Source organism: Pantherophis guttatus, chromosome 9 (assembly GCF_059756535.1).
Source record: "Pantherophis guttatus breed Tessera chromosome 9, ASM5975653v1, whole genome shotgun sequence".
NCBI classification, from domain to species: domain Eukaryota; kingdom Metazoa; phylum Chordata; class Lepidosauria; order Squamata; family Colubridae; genus Pantherophis; species Pantherophis guttatus.
In genome coordinates, this window is record NC_142071.1 from 15039765 (window position 1) to 15064479 (window position 24715).

A 24715-nucleotide genomic window follows, 5' to 3' on the forward strand; every position below is an offset into this window, starting at 1 on the left:
AGCCAAGTTTGTTTGTTTTACTACTAGTAAAGACTGTTTATTTTCTTTAAACGTTCAGAGTCTGTGAGTATCTGTGTGTTTTGCTAAGCAACATATCTTTTTGCTGTCTGGTCCGTTGCACTACTTTGCAGAGGGCAGTTTTACCCTCAACAGCTTTAGCTAGTGCTTTCTTGACATTCTCCCAGGTTGCTTTCAGTATCGCCATCCAATCGGTCAAGCTGACTGAGGAGGGGGGCTCCCTTGGGTACTCAAGCATTGGGACGAAGTCCATGCTGCTCACTACCTTGAATGGGGTTAGCCCCATGCTACTGTGAACAGCATTATTATATGCGACCTCAGCGAAAGACAGGAGGTCCACCCAATTGGACTGCTGATAGTTCACGTAGCACCTCAGGTACTGCTCTACCATAGCATTCAGTCTCTCTGCCCCCCCATTGGTGCTCGGATGAAAGGCTGAGCTAAGGCCCTGGGATGACCCAATGGACCGTAGGAACTCCCTCCAGAATTTAGCCGTGAACTGGACCCCTCTGTCAGAGATAATTCTTCTTGGTACTCCATGGAGGCAGTAGATGTGTTTCAGGAACAGTTTGGCCAACTGGTGAGCTGAGGGTAGTCCGCTGCAGGGTATGAAGTGTGCCTGTTTGGAAAATAAATCTATTACAGTCCAGATCACCATGTTTCCCCCACTTTTCAGCAACTCCACTATAAAGTCCATTGCAATCTCCTCCCATGGTCTTGTAGGCTCTGCTACTGATTGTAGCAGTCCAGGGGTTTTTCCTGGTCGCTTCTTCATCATGGTGCAGATGGTGCAACTTTTCACATAACTGTCCATGTCTTTCTTTATGCTGGGCCACCATAACTGCCTCCGTGCTAAGTGTAAAGTCTTTAGGAATCCGAAGTGGCCTGCCAGTTTAATGTCGTGGCTCCTCTGGAAGATCAGGGTGCATAGAGATTCCAGGACATAGAGTTTTGTCCCCTTCCATGCGAGGTCATCCCTTTTTGTCACGATGTTTTGATTGTCTCGGAACCAGGGGTCTGCCAGCAGTTCAGTTTTGAGTTTTGCCATTAGATTGCTTGTTGGTTGGTCGTGTCGGTCGTGGCATCGTCGTCTGGTGGTTACTTGGCCTGCTATTTGGGTAAGGGGAACGATGGCGTCCACCACCTGCTCCCACTCACATTTGTACTGGGGTATGCGGGAGAGGGCATCGGCTAGAAAGTTCCTCCCCCCTGGAATGTGCTTTAGCACGAAGTCAAAACGGTTGAAGTATTGAGCCCAACGGACTTGTTTGGGTGATAGTTTTTGTGGGGTCCTGAGGGTCTCCAGGTTTTTGTGGTCAGTCCAGACTTCAAACGGTTTCTGGCCCCCTTCCAGCAGGTGTCGCCAGGTTAGCAGTGCCCATCTCACTGCGAATGCCTCCTTTTCCCATGCTGCCCATCGTCTCTCTGTGTCTGTGAACTTGCGGGAGGTGTAGGCACAGGGTTGTAGATTATCTTGACTATTTCTTTGGAGTAGCACTGCTCCAACTGCCACGTCGCTGGCATCTGCTTGGATGATGAAGGGTTGTTTGGGGTCAGGATGCTTCAACACCAGTTCCTTCGCAAATATTTCTTTTAGTGTTTCAAATGCCTCTTGGCAGGTTAGATCCCGCTGTAGAAGTTGTCCCAGGCAGGGTTTTGTTCCTGGGCTCCCTGTCTTTAGGAGGTCCATCATGGGTTTGGCAATCTTTGCAAAGGAGGGGATGAATTGCCTGTAGAAGTTCGTGAACCCTAGGAAGCTTTGTAGCTGTCTACGGGTGCGAGGGGGTTGCCAGCCTAGGACTGCTTGCACTTTGGCTGGCTCCATCTCTATTCCTTCATTTGACACTCGATAACCCAGGTAGTCTAGCTGTGCGCGGTGGAACTCGCATTTTGACAGCTTGACATACAGGTTGGCTTCTAGAAGTTTTTCCAGTACCTGGCGGACAAGGGGTATGTGGTCGTCCATGGTCTCAGTGTAAATGAAGGTATCATCTAGGTAGACGAGAACCCCCTTGTAGAGGTGCTCATGCAGCACCTCATTTATTAATTGCATGAACACCACTGGGGCTCCCTGCAGTCCGAAAGGCATCACCTTGAATTGGAAGCTCCCTAGGGGGCAGTTGAACACTGTTTTCCACTCGTCTCCCTCAATGATGCGTACTCAGTAGTATGCTTCTCTGAGGTCTAGTTTGGTGAAGACTTTTCCTTTGGCCAAGTGAGATAGCATGTCCTTCATGAGGGGGAGTGGGTATAGGTTGTGTATACACACAGCATTGATATCTCGAAAGTCGACACACAATCTCATAGTCCCATCTTTTTTTTCTTTGAAGAGGACTGGTGCCGCGACCTGTAGTTTGGCTGGCTCAATGAACTCCCTTTCTAGGTTTTTGTCTATGTAGTTGCGCATTTCTTGCATTTCCTGAGGGGTCATGGCATACAGTTTGGGCTTGGGTAGTTTTGCCCCCGGGATTGTTTCAATGGCACAATCTGCCTCGCGGTGGGGAGGTAGGATGTTGCACTCAGCCTCGCTGAATACTTCTGCAAGGTCCTGATATTCCCTCGGGATCTGTTCGGTCTCTGGGGTTTTGTCGGATGTGGTTGCCAGTTGTTCTGGTGTGCTCTTTTGGAGGGTTCCCTGCATCAGCGGTATTTCTGCTCGCTGGTGTGGGAGGGGTTGGGGGCTCCTTGCTATTCTCAGTCTGCGGGTACCCTCTTGCCACCAGATGGTCGGTCCCCACTTGTCTAGCCAGGAGAGTCCCAGTATGACTGAATCTGTCATTTTGGGGGCTATTACAAATTGAATTACTTCCCAGTGATCTGCTAGCTCTAGCCTCACTGGTTTGGTCAGGTGAGTGGCCTAGGCTCCTCCCATTAGGGACCCATCAACCTGTTTGAACTGGATTGGGTGGGTCAGTCTTTTTGCTCTGATCCCCACTTTCAGGACTGTGGTTAGGTTGATCAAGCATCTAGTGCCGCCTGAGTCTATCAAGGCTTGAAAGGCCCCCTGGGTCCCTGTTTTTGGGGCTGTGAGGCATATTGGGAAAATGAAAGGGTGGACTGGTCCCCTCACCAGTGGGTCATTTTCGTCCTTGTCCTCGCTATAATAGGATTCTGGCAATTGGTCATTGTTGCCTGGTGTTCCCCCCCCCTTCGGCTGGGTGAGAAGGGACCTCTTCAGCCTGGAGGGCCCTCCGGAACATGTTGGTGGCTCATTTGGGGCCTCATTCCAGCTGTGCCCTGGGTGGTGGCTCTGGTCTAGGCCTTGGGGCTGGGGTCATGCACACAGATACTGTGTGGCCCTTCCCCCCACATCTGTAGCACTTCAGCAGGCTTCAAGGGAGGGCTGGTTTCGGGGTCTGCCGTGATACTGTGGTTCTCCATTAGCTGGGCGGTTTCAGGTCGGGTTGCCCCCTCTCTTTCATGTCTGGTTGCTCTCTCATGTTGTTGGTGTGCAATCCACTGTCAACTTTTATTGCTACTCGGACCCACTCAGAGAGCTGGTTTGGGATGTCCAAGTAAGTGGTTACCTGGGCAATTTGATTGTCCAGGCTTGTTCTGAAAAAGTGCACTAGCAACTGCTCTGGCAAAGGGGGTAGCCTCCTTATGACTCTCCTAAATTCATGGATGTGCTCTTTAATGGGACGGCCCTTCTGCTTTAGATAGCTGAGCTCATCCTCTGCATACAGGTCTTCCTCTGCCTCCTCGAATCTGGCCTCTAGCAGTTGTAGGAAGTCATCTACGTCTTGCAGTTGGGGGGCTCTCCTCTTGTGGAGGACTGCTAGCCATTCCCTTGCTTCCCCCTCTAGCCCCTCTGCGATGGTATTCACCATGGCTCTGGGGGATGGGTAGAGGTGTCCATAACATTCTAGGTGGATCTTAGCTGAGTCAAGGAATAGAGCTAGCTGGTCTGAGTCCCCATCAAACTTTCCTCTGAACTGGGGCAGTTCATTCAGCATTGCTCCTCTCTCCCCCTGTTGGCATCTGTATGCTTGCATTTGATGTAGCTGGCCCTCTTCCTCAGCTCTAGTTTGGAGGGAGAGAGGGGTTTGTCTGCCCTGGGCAGCCTGCCTGCTGCGTGAAAAAGACACTGGTTGCAGCCTCCTTCTGATGGGTGGAGAAGGGGGGCTGTGCTCCTGCCAGCTTCTCCTCACTTCAAAGGGATCCACTGCTCCTCCCCTTTCCTTTGGCTTGCATGACGGTCCCTCGTCGGGAAGGGTGGCCTGGTCAAATTCCCCCCTTGGCTGCTCTCTGGAACTCCTCAGGGGCTTTGGGAGCCTGGCTTGTTTCCGGTCCAACCTCCACTCCACTCTTCCCAGCTTGCTCAGGGGCTTCCCCTTTTCCCAGGCATTGGGGTGGGGGAACTCAACCTCAGCTGCTTTAGGAATTAACTCCCAATACTCATCTTTTCTTGCTTCCGCTGCTGGAGCAGGCATCTCAGCTTTGATGTCTGAGAGAGGCTGCACTCTGGCTGCAATTAGGCTCTCTTCAGATAGCCCATCTTTGGCCATGATTGCCTGATTTTCCCTCCCAGCACCCCAGATATCGGGGAGCGATTGGAGAGTCCAGGATTCAGGAAACCTGGTAATCTTGATAGATTCTAAAATTAGTTCTAACTGTCTGTGAAGTTTCTGAAAGATGTCCTAATTAATTCATGAGCCATGAGCCAAACTTCAAAAGAAATACAGTCATTTATTAGGAGCACCATTTCGGCAATATTCAGATGCAGTTAGAACTAATCCCACATAGATTTATGTTCCCCTATGACCCTGTCTCTCCCCTCCACCCTGGCCATGTCATAAATCACATTCTCCAATTACCCACTTTGGCTAGCTGTGAAATCCAACACCCTTCTTTTGATTGCAGAAAAAAGCATGTATGGAATGTAGCTTCCGTTAGAGAAATCAATTAGCTCTATCAGTTCTCCCTCTCTCCTGCTCATGGCAACTTGAAAACTTTGCAAGTTGACAATTAGCCTTAAAGGAAGCTAGAGAGGCTTTTAAAATTCAAGCTGACAAGAAAAGGATGGAGCCCAAACCTTTTCATGTTGGAGACAGAGTATATTTATCTACAAAATTCCTGAAATCATTACAACCATCGAAGAAACTAGGGCCAAAGTTCATTGGACCTTTTCCCATCACTAGAATCATCAATCCAGTAGCAGTTGAACTACTCCTTCCAAAGATACTCAGGCAAGTCCATCCAGTATTCCATATCAGTTTATTCAAGTGAGAAGTAATCTCATCCCTCACACCATCTGTTCCCATCATGATTGAAGGTGAACAACACTTTGAAATCAAGGAAATCCTTGACTCTAGGATCCACAGAGGGAAAATCCAATACTTAGTTGCCTGGAAACATTTACCATCAGCACACAATGAATGGGTCCTAAACACCATGTTAGGGCTCCAACCTTACTGAGAAAATTTCACTCCCAATACCCTAACAAACCTTGTTAATATACTATCATGAAATTTTGTTTTTATTTGTTTTTTTTACAGGTGGACCCTTTCATTTTCTAAGGAGAGTAGCATGTCAGATCCCTAAAAGTGATACTGCCAATCAATTGGGAGAAGGGGGAGACTTGGATTCGATTTACTAGCATTGCCTGTGTCAACAGATATTTTACAACCTATATCCTGGCGCCAAAGAGCCCTGAGATCCTCTTAACATGGAGGAATGTTTATGATAGCCATGTGGGTTGTTTCACTTTAAAAGATAACGGTGTGAATACATGTTTGTTTGGGTTCTCAGGGAAACTAGTAAAGAAAACATCTTCACACTTGTGTATTGGCTAAAATCTGCATTCTGACTTAAGGGGAGGGGTCTCTACTGCATTAATCCTACTTGTCTTGCCTAAGGGTATTCAGATTGTGCTTTAACTTGGTTGCTATCACTTCTGGTTAATAAAAGCATCCTTTTGAACTACCACATTTGAAGAGTCTTTACTTTCTTAAGTTGGAAGGAGAGGCAATCCTTACACTCTGCCTCTGACTCAGAGCCATCGTCCGAGCCTTCCCCAGACTCCAGGACTGGCCCACATTCCTCCCCAACCTCCTCACTGTCCAAATCTGCTGGCCGCTGGCGGGCTGCAACAGATTAATCCTGTAAGGAAGGCAGGAAAGAAACATTCTGGTGTTGTTTCTAGCCTAATCTTTTTTGCCCTGCTTGCAGAAACTGCCTCTCTGTTAACCCTTATTACATTCCTGGCAGTATGCCTAGATTTACTGTCGCCTGAGCTCCTCCGGAGGCTTTTTTTTTTTTCTTTGCTGGTACTTTGCTGGGGCTTGACTTTCTTAAAGGGGAAGGGTTGTTTTAAGCTTTTTACCCTGCTTTTGGGAGGAAATACTCCCCTGTTGGAGTTCTTCCAGATGGGATGCAATGATCAGCACTTTAAAGAAATAATTGACTTACGAAGCAGAGCTGCCGGAAAGAAGCTTTTAATGACAAGGAATCATGATGAGTGACATTTAGCAAGGCTTCTTGGCTAGCTAGAGTGAGTTTACATACCCTTTATGACTTTTGGTCTAAAACTAGTTTTTCGTGAAGTTTAATTCTGTGCTTGGTGATGTTTAATCCTGTGTTTATTGATGGGATAATTTTCCCTATTCAGCTTTGTTTGAAAGGAAAAATGTTAATCTCTGTTCCTGAAAAGAAGCAGTTTCAAAAATCTGGCTAGTTCCTGTGTCAATTTGTTCTGGTAATTGGTTTAACAAGCAACAGCTACTGTGTTTGCTCCTATGCTTCATTCTAACATTAATTGCTTTCTTTGTAGTTAGGCTTTGTAGTTAGTGTTCACACTTGAGTTTGCCTGGGGTGTGAGCTCTGGCAATGAGCTTATGTTTTAATTTTAAAAGGATTTCTATTGTGATTTCATTATTTGTATTGTGTTTGAATTTTTTCCTGCCTCATGGTTTCTTTTTCTATCTGGGGAGGCAGTCTTCCTTCACTGCTTTAGTGGTTCTTGGCACTGTCCTTTTGGGATGTACTTCCAAGAGGCAGGATGCAAGCTTGGCACTGATTTTTTTACTGCCTTTCTTGGGGGCATGTGGTCTTTCCTTAAATCTGGATGATTTCCTTAGAATATCTTATGAGGTGAGTGAGACCAGCTGGTATCTTTAAGTGGTGCAAATGGATCTAAGAATTGCTTCTCCTGAGTGTGCTCTTTCTGGAGAGCTTAAATGACCTCTCTGCTAAAAGGTTTCACTTTATGAGCAAGACTTGGCTGTTGATAGTTATCATTGCATTTTAACTATTTTAATTCCTCCAGGTGCTCTGGCCTGCCTGATTTGTAACTTCGGCTTGCAGGTATTTCTAATTTAATTAATGGTATTTAGGGCAGCTTTTGCAAGTAAAGAAGCTTTTTGTATTTTTGTACAGGTAATCCTTGATTTACAACAGTTCATTTAGTGACCATTCAAAGTTACAATGGCACTGAAAAAAGTGACTTATGACCATTTTTCACACTTACGACCTTTGCAGCATCCCCATGGTCACGAGAGGCCAGGCAAGGTGATGCGCCCCTCGACATAAGTGACATTGAGTTGGCCACACCCACCCAGTCAAATGACCACCCAGCCACATCCACCGAGCCACGCCCAAAGAACCAGTAGTAAAAAAATTTGAATCCCATCACTGGATGAACTCTATCCTAGAGGGAGAAAAGACACTAGAGAATTGGAAAGAAGCCAATATAGCATTAATACATAAAGAGGACAAGAATTAACCTTTACAAGAAACTTTAGACTGATAACATTATTGAAGAATGACTACAAATTATTCACAACAATTATAGCTGATAGACTGAAAATTATTGTATAATATAGTGTATAATGAAGATCAGATTGGATTTTTGCCTAAAAGACAATTCAAGGACAGTATGTTAGAAATATGTTGGACATTCTGAAAAATTTGGAGCAACATAGTGAAAAGCAAGCCACATTAATTTTCTTTGATGCAAAGAAGGTCTTTGACATTTTAAACTGGGCTTTCTCATTCAAGGTTTTGGAAGACATGAATTTTGGAGAGAACCTTATAGGTAAGATCAACTTACACTTCAGAGAAAGCACAAATCATTGTTAACAGAAATTGAACAAATGTTACAGAAAAAGGGACAGAACAGTGATGCCTACAGTAGCCACCCTTATTTATTTTGGTTTTAGAGGATCCTTTAAAATTAAAATATTAATGGGCAAATTAAAAGAATTTAATGCACTAGCAGATTTCAAGATTATTAAAGCAGAAGTTGAAGATATTAACAGAAAATGAGAGAAAAGAAAATCAAACAGAAGTGATGAATAAAAGAGGTTTTAAGACTGAAAAGATGGTAAATATATCTCTGTGACAAATATGTATGTTATTTCAAAATAATGTTAAGACATGGAATGATATTTTTAAAAAGTATGTTAAGATGGGAGAAACTACAACTGTCATTGTTGGAGAGAATATCTTGCCTAGAATGGTGTTTTTATTTGAGACAATAATACCTGTTTTGACAACTGATGCACCATTTAATCCAGCAGAAGGATATACCTAAATTTGTATGGCAAGGAGAAAAATTGTGTGCCAAGTTTTTTGTTTGTTTTTTTTTTAATTTGATTTATATGCCGCCCTTCTCCGGAGACTCAGGGGGGCTTACAATGTGTTAAGCAATAGCCTTCATACTTTTGTATATTTATACAAAGTAAGCTTATTGCCCCCACAAACTGGGTCCTCATTTAATCTACCTTAGAAAGGATGGGAGGCTGAGTCAACCTTGAGCCTGGTGAGATTCAAACTTACAGTAATTGCAGACAGCTGGTGTTAATCACAATGCTATTAGTCTGCTGAGCTATCAGGCTCTTCTAAACACAGGGTGTTTACAAGATACAGAAGAAAGAGGATTTACCTGATTTGTAATTATATTTTGCAGCTATCTGTTGGGTTTCTATGAAAGAGTGGATGCTGCTTTTGGAGTTAGAAGCACATAATGTGAGATTTAGATGGCATGGATATTTGTTGTATGATAAAGTCAAGGTCAACATGAATATTAAAAATCATTATATTACATATGCCATATTAAGAATATGGAAAGGATACAAATCCAGGTTATGTCCAAAAACACCTTTGTCGCTCTCGGCACAATAAGCATTTTGTAGATTTTGTAGCCTAATGAAAAGAAACATTAGGGATGACAAGATAGCAAATTTTATTGTTGCAAAATAACAAACACTGATTTTTTTAATTGCACATTTCTCCATCAATTTTCAGTTTCTACAGCGGCTTGTATTTACTGATTTGAAAAAGATCCGTATGGACAATTCTGTCTTATTTATATTTCTATAGATTTGAACTCTAGAGGGGCTGCCAACCTTAAAGAGATAGTTATACAAGGGAAAACCTGCATTCTTCACCTTATACTAAAGGCTAATGGAAGATCCCTGCATTCAGCCATGATAATTTCACCAAAATATCTCTTTGCAAAAATTAAAATTAAAATAATTTCATGTTCATCAGATTGAGGGTAAGAAGAACACAAAGGAAATTTTCATTCCAGATTGTTTGGAAATCTGTGACATTTTTCAACCCGTCTCTCAATTTTTTTAGTCCTGTTACGTTAACCAAAACAGGTTCTCCCCACTTAACTTCAAACCTGACCTAGCAACCAAGATCTAGCTTGAATTTGCCTTTGGGGTCACCTTCAAGTGCCCACTTCCCTGTCAGACAATGGGCCCAGCATCATTTGTTATACTTTCATGTACAATTCCCAGGAATGCTTTGCAAAGGACATTTCTCCTGTTGAGCCAGCATGAGCAGCCCTGCACGCTTGGAAACACACAGTGGATGGGAGGGTAGCTATGCTTCTCCTGTGTGGTGTGTGCTTCTACGTGTCTCTCAGTCAAAGCAACCGCCTCTATGCCGCCTCCCCCACCCTCTCTCTCCCATCCATTGTTGGGGAGGAAACAAATGTGCCACTGGACATGCCAGGGCTTAAAATAGATGTGAAGGCTGCAGCCTTTTTTCCTCCTTGCAGCCATAACATTGGGAGCGGCAGCAACAGCAGGAACAGCAGCACGGAGAAGGGGAGAAATGGCTGGCTAGATTTGCCAGCTGCCTGAGAAAAAAAAATCACAGCTTTGACAAAGGTAAGGGAACTGGGCTGTCACCTGCCTCGTGTTCTGCTTTTCTCTCTTTGTTGACTGCCAAGCATGCAGAATTGATCACTCCCCTCCTCCTCAGGGCCAAAGAAGTCTATATCTGATTCTCTTGCCTCTGAGAAGCTGCCAAGAGAAGGAGAGCTTTCTGTATTGTGCATGTTTTCATCTGGCTGGGACTGAATGGATTTAGTTGTGTTGGAAGATCAAGGATGGTGAAGGAGAGGGACAAAGATTTGAGACTGGATGGTGCTTCAGCAATTGTGATCTTGGTCATCCCTTTAAGCAACTTCATTCGGAAAGGAATTTAGATCATTTTGACAGATATCTGGACTTTTGTAGGTCACATCCCTCCAACATCTCCTTATCTCTAAGCATGAAGAAATTGATTTCCTTCCTAACCATCTCAGCCTTCACAGTCCTCAGTGACTTTCCTGTTTCCTTAATGCCTGTTGGAGCCCAAAGGGCCCTTATATATTTGACCATTGCAGGAGGAGAAAAGTGGTGGCAGAAGGGTGGAGAAGGTGAAGACCTTGGACTTTGTCCAGAGGCTGAATTGAACACTGAAGACAAGATGCCCCTAATCCAAATTGTACCTAGTTATTCTGCCTATGTAAAATTAACTATAAATGGTCTCCAATACACTGTGATTGTAAAGATAGATCAGATAATCCCTACATCAGGTACTATGCTTGTAAAAGAACCTTGTGTAATGCACAGGATGAAAAGATGGCTTCTTTGCCTACACACATGAGGGTGTAGGAGTAGAAAGTGAGACAAACTGAACAATGAGGAGGAACAAGTCAGTATTTTTTTCCTCTGCTAATGATCCATGGGGATTGTTAAGAAAGAAATGCACGGAACAAACAACACTGTGGAGCAGAAGGAAAGGTGGAGCTGAAGATACACTCAGATGCTTGGCCCTTAGCATGTTGAAATGGTCACTGGTTTGAACTTGCTTTAAAATAATGAATAAACAAATCTACAACTTGCTGCAGAAGATACTGTTCAAAAGACATCTGTTATAATTTGGGAGCTGAATGTTGATGCAAAAAATTGCTACTTAAAAAGCAAACATTTAACCTTCATTAAGAATTCACTCATAAGTTTCTGCACAGCTGTGCCAGTTTCAGTTCTCATTTGTCCACATAGAGAGAACAGCACAGACCTTTATAGTATCTAAGGATGTTTGATAAATTAGAACAAAGATGTATGTCTAAAACTTTATATAACTGTGTTATCGAAGTGTGATTAAGTGGGTTAAAATATTCTTAAATGCTAAAGATTCATGCCTGTCTGGTAAATCTGACAAAGTAGGCATGATGTAGTACTTATCATTAAAACGATGTCATCTCAAGTTATCTCAGCCATGGCATCTGCCCTTTGGAATACCACCTCCCAGAGGTTTGAATTGTTCGGATCCTGTTGTGCTTTCAACAAACTTGAAAGACCTTCCTTTTGCTCCAGGCCCTTGGTAAGGAACTTTGGGTTGCTATGGAAATTTTGTTAGCTTGTTTAGTGGATCTCTGAGTTATTGTCTTCTTTTCTTTGTATCATATTAGATTGTTTTTATCTTATACACCATCCAGAATCACTCTGAGTTGGATGGCCTATAGATTTCATTTATAAATAAACACACACCAATATCTCCAGATGGTCTCCATTACTAAAATGTGGATTATACTTACCAATTCCATTAATCTGATTTTAGCTGATGGAGAGAACTGGGAAAATGGATCATTGAATGTCTTCCAAGCACGGAAAAGAGATTGCTGGCAACAGTGGAGAAATGCTAGTAATTGGGGAACTAGAGAAAGGATTACATATATCGTCACTAACAAGAGTAGTCTTTGGTAGATTTATCAGGATGTGATTATTTAGCACAATTTTTAAAATGAGAACGATCAGAGTTCTTTAAGTTTCTGGTTCTATGGAGGTTAGATGAGGTCATTCAACAGGAAGAAAACAGAATGCCACACATTCCAGAGTTATCTGTCTCCTGTATAATTTCACACATTCTCTGGAAACATTCTCAACTAAGTTCCCCAGTAAACTTTGAATGATCCCAGATGCCCCCCTGAAAGCGAGGGAGCTGCCTTCAGAAGCTGATCATGCAAAAAGATTTTTTACAGACTCTATCACAAACAACATTTGGTCCAGCTAATTAATCGTAGATAATTTGGTCTTTGGTAACTTTAAGTCTTGAGTATGATCCTTCATAAGACCTATAAAAGCTACCACTGGACATTTAATGTAATTATAAGATGAAAAGAAACTAAATCACATGAGAGGAATAACATGAATTTACCCGTATTTTTCAGAATATAAGATGCTCCGGACTATAAGACTTTGTTGCAGCAAACAGCCTGCTTTACTTTCATTTTCATTTTCAGCATAGCTTGATTAGCATAAGAAAAAAAAAATCTGCTCCCAGCAATTTACTTCCTTGCAGCAAGCAGCAGAGAGCAAAACAGCTGAGAGTCAGGAGGCCGATCCAATCAACTTGTGCTAATTAGGATGTACTGAAGCTGAAACAAGCTATTTCTTCTTGCTGCTTGCTGCAAGGAGGTAAACTGCTGGGAGGCAGAGGCCAAAGTGTGGAGGCCAGTGGGTGGGTGGGGCTACATTCGGTGTATAAGACGCACCTAAATTTTCACCCCCTTTGGGGGGGGAAAGGTGCATCTTATACTCCGAAAAATACTATATTTTTTTTCTTATGATTTCTTTGCTCTGATTTTGGGTTTTTTTTTCTTTTCTGAGCCTACCATGTCTTTACTCTAAATCAGATTGCACTTCCCTGGCCTAGCCTAATGTTGGTTGTCATCCAGGGGCAAGCAACCCAGTGTCCTCTAGATGCTTTGGACTAAGCTTCTATCCTGTGAGGACAATACTCAAGAATTATGGAAGTTGAAGTCTAAAACATCTCAAGCAATCCAGTGGTCTCTAGGTGATTTGGACCCAATCTTTTATAAGCCCTATCTTGCATGGTCAGTCATCAAGGATTATGGAAGTTGACATTTAAAACAACCCAGGGACACAAGTTTGCTGATACAGTATCTGGAATCCCTCTAGCTATGTTGATGCCATATCTTTAACTTAATAAGTTTAGTAGATGAATTTGCATAAGTCTGCACACTGTTCTGATTTTGTTTTTGTTTTGCTTCTTTTGCTTAGCCTGCTGGATGAACCATGCCTGTTTGGTTATTTTATGATTCACTGTATCATGTGAACTCAGAAAATCTAATAACCAGATTCAGTAAATATTCAAGAGTGTTTCTTTGTGAATTCAAGTGAATTTTTCCTTAACACTACTACGCCAGCCTTTATTAAATGAAAATGTCAGGAACTGACTCCCTAAGCTTGCACTTGTATCACTGACTGCCATTTCTGACCAAATATAGCAAGCTAAGATCTATAGGATTTTTTATCAGGTTCGCCTGATTCGCCAGTTGTGTCCCTTTCTGGATTGGGACTCATTACGCACGGTCACTCATGCCCTCGTCACCTCCCGCCTGGACTATTGTAATGCTCTCTACATGGGGCTCCCCTTGAGGAGCACCCGGAGGCTCCAACCAGCTCAGAGTGCGGCCGCGCGGGTGGTAATGGGAGCGTCATGGCACTCCCATGTGACACCTCTCCTGCGCGAGCTGCACTGGCTCCCGGTGGTCTTCCGGGTGCGCTTCAAGGTTTTGGTTACCACCTTTAAAGCGCTCCATGGCTTAGGACCTGGTTATTTACGGGACCGCCTACTACCACCAATAGCCTCCCACCGGCCAGTACGCTGTCATAGAGAGGGACTCCTTCGGGTGCCGTCAGCCAAACAATGTCGGCTGGCGGCCCCTAGGGGGAGAGCCTTCTCTGTGGGGGCACCTACCGTCTGGAATGAGCTCCCCCCAGAGATACGGAGGATCCCGGATCTGTGCACCTTCCGCTGCGCTGTGAAGACCTTTTTATTCCATCAAGCGGGCTTGGCCTAATCTCCTCCCTCTTTTAATATTTTAATCTGTTTTTAAATTATTGGGGTGTTTTAATCTGTCCAGGCCAAAATGATTTAATTTGATTTTATCTGGTTTTTAAATTTTGTGTATTTATGTATTTTATTGCTTGGCTGTTCACCGCCCTGAGTCCTTCGGGAGTAGGGCGGTATACAAATCAAATAAACTAAACTAAACTAAACTATAGAAGTCTCCCCTTCCTGGAATTCAATGGGTTTCTTCAAAAATCTTCTCCAGGTCCTGCCAGAAAAAAATCAACATTGTTACAAGACAGAGCTTACATCAGGAAGAAAACACATTCCTTCTCCTTCCTAGCTCTTAGCTTTTATCCTCCATTGCTCTTAGCTGTCTATTCAAAGTGTTAGCACCTGCCAGACCTTTTCATGTACATTCTGCCCTGGCAGTCCTCTTATTGGCATAAGTGCATTGGCAAAACCTCATTTTGAAGAAAAGCAACAGCTGAGCCCACACAGATTCTGATTCATTCAACTTTGTCAGTTCAGGAATTAAGAGAAAAGAGCCCTCCCACCTTCATGTCAATTTCATTAAAGCTAATGCAAAATGTTAGAAAATCCATTGATATATCCAGAGGTGACATTTAGGGTTCAGCTTGTCTATTTATCTTATCAGAAGTCCTGGCTAAATTTGTCTAAATCGTACAGCAGCAACTCTGCATGGAGTTGAAAGAAGATAGTTCAGTAGATGGAAATAGATAGATTGAAAAATAGTCATTCTGTAGGATTCAACAGAAAGTATTTTGTTTTTTTGATCAGCCTTCACTTTAGTAATATGTGAAGGGCATCAAAGAGGGTTTTTTAGCCTAGGTTGTCAGCATATCTTATAGATCTTTTGAAGATCAGATCAGATCTGTTCCAATTCTTCTATCTGACAAAAGCATTCTGTTTTTCTGACTTCCTGTTTTTTATGTTCAAAGAATGCCTCAATTATCTATAAGCTGGATGTATCTAATAATAAGTGCAGGAGTTGAGATTGCTTATAAGGGCATCAATACTGAGCATTTGCCAGGGCTCAAGGCCAGGAGAGAGTGCAACACTTAATGTATCTGGTGGACTTCTCTGCTTGCAGAAAACAAGTCCCTTTTTCTAGCCCAGTACATAAAGCACTGTGCTACACTACCCTACAGAATCCTCTTGTAGGCAAAAAGGTTGCTGAAAAATCAAGCTAACTACAGGTAGTCCTTGACCTATAACCATTTGTTCAACGATCATTCAAAGTTATAATTTTATTGAAAAAAGTGAATTTATGACCAGTTCTCACACATATGACTGTTGCAGCATCTCCATAGCCATAGCTTTGGGTGCTTGGCAACTGGCATGTATTTATGATGGTTGCAGCAATCCTTGGGGTCCTGGGATTGTCACTTGCAACCAAACTCTAAGGAGTTTCTGACAAGCAAAGGCTATTGAGGAAGCCGACCACATGATTCACTTAACAAATGTAGTGATTCACTTATCAACCATGGCAAAAAGGTCGAAAAAAGGGACATGATCCACTTAACAACCATCTTGTTTAGCAACATAAATTTTAGGCTCAATTGTGGTCATAAATCGAGGACTACTTGTAATCTAGCAAAAAAAAAATCAAGCAAACTAACTGGTTATTATTGCAGTTCAATGTGCTGATTCTTACCTATAAAACCCTTCATAGTGTAGGATGAAGTTTTTTGCTGGATTGCCTATCTTCAGTTATTTCTGCTTGTCTGGTAAGATCTGACCAGGTTGGCATGCAGAATCTCACACTTAGGCAGGACTCAGGAGAAATGTCTTCTCTGGCAGTGCCCCCACCTTTTGGAACATCTACCTGAGATTTGATCCCTCCCCTGCCTATCTTTCCAAACCAATCAAAGACCTGGGTCATTCAGCAGCTGTGGGTGATATGATTTTAGGGCTGATGATTCCATTGGCTGAATGTTTCCCAGTATTTTTCGTCCTTGGGTCTTCATGGTTTGTTTTTATTGTTTCTCCATTATTGTTTTTGTAAGGATTTAATTGTTATTTACTGAAGATGCGCCTGAGTGGCGTAGGAGGCTAATGCCTCCTACTAAGGCAGCATTTAACATCCAGCTGCCTGCAATTACTGCGAGTTCAATTCTCACCAGGCTCAAGGTCGACTCAGCCTTCCATCCTTTCTAAGGTGGGTAAAATGAGGACCCAGTTTGTGGGGGCAATAAGCTGACTTTGTATAAAATATACAAAAGGCTATTGCTTAATGCATTGTAAGCCTCCCTGAGTCTCCGGAGAAGGCGGCATATAAAAATTAAATAAATAAATAAATTGATCAATCCATCAATCGTTGGAATGAAATTTGATGTGCCAGCTCTTGTTTTCCTAATAGAGGAACTGATGTAACTCAAAGACTGAATTTCCTTCATGGCTGCCAGCTTCACCTAAGAAACTAGCATCTGCAAAACAATAGGAAAAGGCACACTAAGATGACTTTGTGTTCTAATTGCATGCACTTGTACCAATAATTTTCCCATATACACATAGCTTTCCTACATGGAAACAATGCCTGTGTAAGGAAATCATTGATAGTGTTCTCATAATTTTAAATTGAGTGGCTATGTTGGCACAATATGCTAAGCTTGGTGAGTTGAAGACTGGTTAGTATGCTTCAGGAATCCTGGAGAAGATCCTTCTCTGATGTGGCTCTTGCCCTCTGGAACATCTTATCCCCTGAGGTGAGACTGGCTCCCATCCTCCTGACTTTTTGTGAGAGCCTTAAGACCTGGCTTTGCCAGATGGCTTGGAGACCCAATGAGGGAACTTCACACTGGAGGTTCACTAATTAAAATCTAATTCTACTCCCTCCTTTGCCATCTTGTGTTAATGATTTTATCTCCTTTTTCAGCTTTGCTATTTAATAACTGATGACTTTAATATTTTTAATGTTTTCTATTGTAAGAGCTGATGGACAGGAGATGGGTGCCAAATAAGTTTCATAATAAATCAATAATAAAAAATAAATACTCTGGGTGGTGGAAGAAGGAATCTTCTTAAAAGTGCCTTCTTTTAATTTTCTTTACAATATCAGGATCAACATTCAGAATGCAGCTGATACAGGAAGTGTCCAACCTCATGAGAATCTCATGAGATGATGCTTCTGATACTGTTCTTCTTTCTTTTTCAGACTAGAAACCGACCGTGGGTGGTGGTCAGAGCAGAAATACTGTCCGGGCCCCAGCCCAACCCCCTGTAGCAGCCCGGGATGCAACAGGGGGCACAGCAGCACCCATGGCCTTCATGTCTCGGTTCTCCAGGAATACATCCAGACCTCCTGTCTGGAGGACACATGATGACACCATCAGCCACCCCATCCTCAGTGTTTTTGAGCTTGAGAGACTCCTGTACACGGGGAAGACAGCCTGTAACCATGCGGATGAGGTCTGGCCAGGACTTTACCTGGGAGATCAGTACGTATTGATCCCAATACTGGAGATGGGCCACTTCCAGGAGGTGGGGAAGAAGCAAAGGGGCAACATAGTGATGATTAGGGAAAGGATTCAGATGGGGAAAGGAAAGAAAGAACCTACAGGTAGCTCCCACCTTACCATCACAATTGAAACCAGAATCTCATCTCTAAGTGATGCAGTCATTAAGTGAGTTACCACATGACTGCATCTGATTTTACTGCCTTTTTTTTTCGCTGCAGTCATTAAATGAGCCTGGCTTTCCTTATGATTTTGTTGTACAAAGTTGACTAAAAAGCTCATAAATGATGATCACATGACCCAGGATGCTGCAACCACCATAAATACATGCTAGTTGCCAAGCACCTGAATTTTGATCACGTGATTATTGGGGATGCTGTGACTGTTGTAAGTGTGAGAGCCAATCATGTCAGTAATGTCATAACTTTGGTCACTAAACAAGTGTTAGTAAATCAAGGACTACCTGTACCATATTGCCACAAATCACTTGTTAAATATATAATGCAACCTAATTTGAAAGCAGGATTCTATCATCACCGGTTCTAGTATTAGTCACTAGGGCAGTTATCTCAGGGCAAATTCAGGGGGAGGAAGACACTGATAAAGGGGAGAATTGTCATAACAGCTGCTGGGTACACAGGAGGTTCATTTGCTATCTTCAGGACAGAAGAGATACTCTCACAATTTGGGCAACATTCAATTGGATAAAAAAGTTATTGTGTAGCTCAGTCTGAAAGGCTCCTCCATCAAATGATAATCAAAGAGCAGTAGGAATCAAAGATCAGACAGGATGTTTTGCACAGTGGTTTCTGGGCTTGTGTCAATTGGTCCAAAAGGAAATGAACCTCAGAAATCCCAGGCATGAACCTGACTGCAAAACTCACTTGCTAGGAATTGGCTTAGCAAAACTCCACTACATGTTCTTAAGAAAAGGCCAGCTAAGTGCAGATTGAAAAAACTTGAGAAGGAATGGATAGAAGCAATGATTCTGGGAACAAGAGAGAATGTGTAAATGATGCCCTACTTTATCATTCCTCCATGTAGAGATATAGCAGCCAACCGACATGAGCTGGCCCAACTGAACATCACTCACATCCTCAATGCTTCTCACAGCAAGTGGCGGGGAGGTGCAGATTACTATGAAGGCACTGGCATCTGCTACCTGGGCATTGAGGCACATGATTCGCCCACCTTTGATATGAGCCCCTACTTTCAGCCTGCTGCAGATTTCATCCACAAAGCCCTGAGCAAGAGTGGAGGTGAGTCCATGGAAAAGGGTGACTTGACTCATGACTAGAAGAGCTATATAGTATGTGTGCATGTTTCTCATTCAAACTGTACAATCAATTGATATTCCATTGTTTACAAAATAGAGTATCTTTCTAATGCAACATTGCTGACATCCAGTTCATATTCTCAGGTTGTATATCCAGCTTGAGTTTAGCATATAGCAGCTTCCCAAAATATATCAGTTGGTATTTAATAGATTTATTTTCTTCTTTTTTGCTTTCTAAGGTGTTTTTTTTTCTAGCTAGATCCCTCGCCATGGGGAGAGTTGGGGGAGGTTTAAACATTGGAGTGCAAACTACGAAGTAAGGATTCCTTGAAATCATACTGGACCTTTGATGATGAATATGTCTATATAGAGTAACTGGTAGCCCTCAAGCAGAATTTACATTGCTAAGCAAGATGGTTCTTAAACCAGTTGCACCCAATTTTACAACCATTTTGCCATAATTGCTTAGTGAATCATTACAGTTGTTAACTGAATGATGTGGTTGTTAAGCGAAAGTGACTTCCCCATTGTCAGAAGCCGGCTGGGAAAGTCACAAGTAGTGATCACATGACCCAGGATACGGCAACAGTTGTAAATACATGTTGGTTGCCAAGCACCAAAATTTTGATCACATGACTGCTGTAATAATTGTGAGGACCAATCATAAGTGACCCCCACTGCTTTCACTGGTTTTGTAATTTCAAATAGTCATTAAATAAATGGTTGTGAATCGAGGACTATCTGGATCTGGGAATTTTCCATCTGTAGTTCTCGGTGGGGTTGCACTCTCCCCAGGCAGAACTGGCAACTAACATAGGGATCCTCTTAGATTCTCAGCTCTTGCCTAAATAGCTAATAGTCAATGACCAAGAAGGCTTTTGCTCAGCTCACAAGATCTGACAGCACGTGCATGTTCTGGATCCTCTTTATAAAACATCTGGTGGGATTTGGGAAGTGTACCATCTCTCTTTTGGTACTTGCCACCTGGAATGGCCTATCCCTCACCCATACCCTAAGATGTAGGTAATTCAAATTTGTTGGTGTTCTGTAAGGCCTTGAAGAGTTGGTTTTTCCTCCTAGATATAAAGTCAAAATATTGGATGATCCCATCTGTAATCATTTGAAATTGAAAGATTATAGTGTGGGATCGATGGTGATATGTTGTGATTTTTGTTTCTGGCTTCTGGTTTGCAATTCTATGGAAGCTGCCAAGAGTCAGTTTGTGAATTGGGTGACCATGTAAATAGATCGATCGATTAAATAAATGTCAGGTGCAAAGAATCAAGACTACACATTAAGTTCCAGTGAAGCTGATTTATTGCTTTTACCTATAAAAAAAAATTAGTCAATTAATGGTCAGCACTAAATTGGTGCTAGATAAGAGTTAATTAAAGAAGGGTTGGACTGGGACCACTTGTGGGAACATAAACTGCAGGCTGATTCCTCTCTTGACTCCATCCCCAGATTATTGCTCTCCTTCTCCTACAATAAATAAATAATTTCAAATTATGCCGGAAAGCTAATAAGATGTAGTGTAGTATCAGGTTCCTCAGGGCAGCTGACAAAAATCTGAAATAAATGATTTCCCCTGAATCTCTGGGCCCCAGATTTCTTCATGATGTTTGATACTGACATTTTCTTAAATTGACCTTCTTCCCATAGGGAGAATCCTTGTTCACTGCGCCGTGGGGGTAAGCAGATCAGCTACCCTGGTCCTTGCCTACCTCATGATTTATCACCGCTTGACTTTGGTGGAGGCCATAAAGACCGTCAAGGACCATCGAGGCATTATTCCCAATCGGGGTTTTCTACGCCAGTTGATGACCCTGGACAACTCCCTAAGGCTGAACAGAAGACTGTAAGCAGATGAGTCATTGGGAAACCACGATAGTGTAGTTTGTGTTGGTAAACATGAGGCATTACTAGCATAATTTGGGCTCAAGTAACCCTGACCTTCCATAGATCCTGCCTCACAGAAGTTCAGCTCTAACATTTCAAGATGTACTTCCAGTGTTCTCAGTTCTCAGGTTCAGGAGTCAACTAGAGACGAGCAAGTTCAGGTTTCTGAGAGGAAGAGGTTTTCTTTCTCCTTTTCCCCGTTGGCTTTCCAAAGCCACTTTCCAAGACAATGTCCCAACCTCATACTGAGGAAGTTTTTAATGCTGAAATTCCCATGGAGTGATATGACTTGTGATTTGTTTCCTCCTATTTGTTTCTAGCTTTTGTTTTAAAAAATGGCAAGCCCCAATGTATTTTAACAATCAAAATAAAGTTCTACAGAACACAAGGATGCTAAATGGATTTTATTTTTCATATCCAAGCTGAAATTTCAGCTGAACCTTTCAGAAATTTCTGCCACATTAATGAATGGAAAAACATGCTAGAAGATTTCTTTGAATTAGAAAAAAGAAAACATCCCCATAACACTACTACTAAAAAATTCGAAAGGAGAACTTGGTTTACGATATCTTCCATTGGTATTTAATACAAATAGAAAGGCTGCAGACTAAAGAGAATGCTATAAAATACGCCTCAATTTATGACCATAATAGAACCAAAATTTCCATTGCTAAGCAAGACAATTATTATTAATTTTACAACCTTTCTTGCTACAGTGCTTGTTAATCACTGCAGTTTTTAAGTTAGTAATACAGTTGTTAAGTGACTCTGACTTCTACATTGACTTTGCTTGTCAGGTCACAAAAAGAGATCACGTGACCTTGAGACACTGCAACCGTCATAAGTATGAGTCAGTTGCCATGTATCTCAATTTTGATCAGGTGACCATGGGGATGCTGCAATGCTCATAAGTGTAAAAAACAGTCATAAGTCACTTTTTTCAGTGCTATTGTAACTTCAGTCACTAAACAAATGATTGTAAATCGAGGACTGCCTATGGGATTAAAAAAAAACAAAAGCTTAAAAAGTTAAGCTTAACTCCTGATGTCTATAGGAACATATCCATCTTGTTTCTTTGACAGCGTTGTAGAAATAGCCTTTTTTCTAGCATAGTTTTGAAGATGTCAACCTACAGTACTGAAATTGCTACCCTTCTAAATACTAATCCGGTCTGACCCTGCTTAGCTTTGGAGAATCTGTCAGGTCAACAGGGAGCCTGTCTTCGGCAAAAGGAAGGTATCTATTAAGTAAGTGGAAGGGCACTGAAAATTTCAGTGATTTTTTTTTTCTTCTGAAAGGAAATGTCCTGGGGTTGAGCTCAGAAGGCAAAAGAACAGCAGGCATACCTTTTCACTGAAGACAAATCATGGAGTGTCTGGTTAAAAAAAAAATTATTATTATTATTTTGGTCTGCATGCTGATTGAAAGCTTTTCTTACATTGGAGTTTTTCTGGCTCCATTTAGCCTTAAAATAAACTGGAGGATGGATCAAAACCCATCAGCATGTCTAGTGCAATAGTTTTATATGCATAAATGCTAGGCTTAATAAAGAAGCAGCTTGTCATACTTCAGAATAAACACCAAGGGGCGGTAGAACCTGGAGAACTAATGATAGCAGCTAAGCAGAGAAACAGAAATGGAAAAATATAATTCTATTTGGCTTCACTGTTGAAAAATAAAGTCCTTCTGTTATTAATATTTCTCAATCCCAGAAGCCCATCTAATATGTGCCAGGGGCAAAAAATAATGGATGGAAACTAATCAAGGAGAGAAGCAACCTGGAATTAAGGAAAAACTTCCTAAAAGTGAGAACAATTAACCAGTGAAACAGAAGTTGCCTTCAGGAGTTGTGGGTGCTTCATCACTGGAGGTTTTTAAGAAAAGATTGGAAGTCATTTGTGTGAAATGGTATAGGGTCTCCTGCTTGAGCAGGGGGTTGCACTAGAAGACTTCCAAGGTCCCTTTTCAGTTCTATTTTGATTGATTGATTGATTGATTGATTGATTGATTGATGAGGACAATGCTGGGAGCTGTAGCTCAGCAACTTCCGGAGTACTACCAGATCCTCAACCCTGCTATAGAAGGTTAATTATAGGATCAGACTCCTCCCTAAGCTACTTGAAAATAGATATACACAAAGATTTTAACTTCTAGAGTAGCGCTGTGCACCTCCATTGACCAAATATAGCAATCAGAGAACAGGTTTGAAAGAATTTGGGTTATCAGTCCAGACAAAATTGGCAAGGAAAGAACGATCAAAGGCTGCTGATCCCAGTAGCTTATATTACATTATATTTCAGCTAGAATTAAAGGCAGCATATCTTAAATACTGATTGTCTGGCTTCCAGACTAAAGATCCATTAGGCTGGACACTGGAAAAGCTACAGTGGCCTTATATCATAATCTAAACTTGGAAATAAAAATTGGAAAATTTGGAAGAGATTAAATGGAATCAATATCTCCTCCATATTCCCCTTTTAATTGCCTAATGAGAGAAAATGTGTAATAAAGATCTGGAAACAAAGAAAGGCAGCTCACAAAATATATCACTTTCAGCCCACTAATTAAAAAATGCAAAACAATTTTGACACCACCACCCCCATCTGTATGCACTGACACTATCACAGAAAATGTCTCATCCTGAGACTTCCTGTGACGTCACAGCAGCCGGAGGAGGCAAGGGATTCTTCTCCCGAGCCGATTCTCCATTTGCTGTACCCGGCGGCTTCATTGAAGCTTCTTTGAAGTCAACACCGAGTGGGAAAGCTTGGTGGAAAAGAGGGGAGTTTGCCAGCTCCATGTGGAAAGTGCAGGCTGCACGAAGAGACTGAATGTGCCCCGATGTCGGCACAGTGAGAGGATGCCTGTTATGGTGCCCCGAGGCTGTGGCTATACTGCTTGAGGAAGTCTATTCATCCAAACCAAACTAAAAGACTGATTCGGTAATTTGAGACTGTGATTCGATTGGAAGCCGCAAGGTAGTGGAGTTTAAAATCTTTCCTACTCCCAGAGCCTAAACTGAGTGAGGTGGCAGTGAAGTTAGTTGGCAGTTTGAGAAGATTATCAACCTTAGATTATAACTGATTACTGCGATCTGATTTCACCCTGTTTTTACAACTGGTGAATTTTGAATTTTGACTTACTGTTTGGGAATGTGATCCCCCACAGACCTTGAAAGAAAGAGTGCTATGCTTCCTTTGATTTTCCTATCTTTGACTTAGTACTAACATTTTCTGTTTTTGAAAAATGCCATTTGTATGAGCAATCACTTTTGAATTTGCTTTTGTTGCAAGAAGAGCTGGAGAACTGGAGAAGTTGGTGTCTGCTGCCATCTAGTGACCAAAATTGCTAACTACACCTAGATTCATTATAGTTGGACTTTTCCACACACACACCCTTTTTTCCCCTTTTCCTTTCCTTTCCTATTTCTTTTTAGATAGCCAGTAGGAATTAGATACCCAGTAGGAATTAGTGAGCAAATTTACCCCTAGTGTGGTTTGGACATTGGACATAGCAAAGTAAGAGTGAATTTTGATAATAGGTGGTGAAACCATTTGGTGTTGTATAATTGCTTGGAAAGACTTTTTAGGAATATCCAAAATGGCTACCATGACTACTACTTTGAAGAAGAAGGCAATCACAACCTCTTCAGCCTCATCTCCAGCCACTACCTCTGTGACACTACGAAGATCATCTGAAGACGTGGCTACTCCGGAAAAAGCATCGACGCAAGATATTCTCCAGTCTATACAGAAAACATTGATTAAAAATCAAGATTCAACATCAAAAACCTTGGAAGAGCTGAAGAGGAATGTTGAAACATTAACTATTGAGACAAGGTTGTTTCATGCAAAGTTTGAGGAGGTCCAAAATACTTTGACTAATCATGAGGAACAGATTCAAGCTTCCGAGATAAAGACCGAGAAGGTGACATGTAGGATGGAGC

The 24715-nt window shown here is 42.1% G+C and overlaps 1 protein-coding gene across 1 annotated transcript; it reads left to right on the forward strand.

Moving 5' to 3' along the window:
- The first annotated feature begins 9839 nt into the window (after positions 1–9839).
- Positions 9840–21157, forward strand: DUSP26 (dual specificity phosphatase 26). Its single transcript, XM_034436901.3, has 4 exons — positions 9840–10139; positions 17294–17576; positions 18639–18853; positions 20533–21157. Exons 2-4 carry the CDS (start codon positions 17398–17400, stop codon positions 20730–20732), a joined length of 594 nt encoding a protein of 197 aa, XP_034292792.1. The 5' UTR covers positions 9840–10139; positions 17294–17397; the 3' UTR covers positions 20733–21157.
- The last annotated feature ends 3558 nt before the right edge of the window (positions 21158–24715 follow it).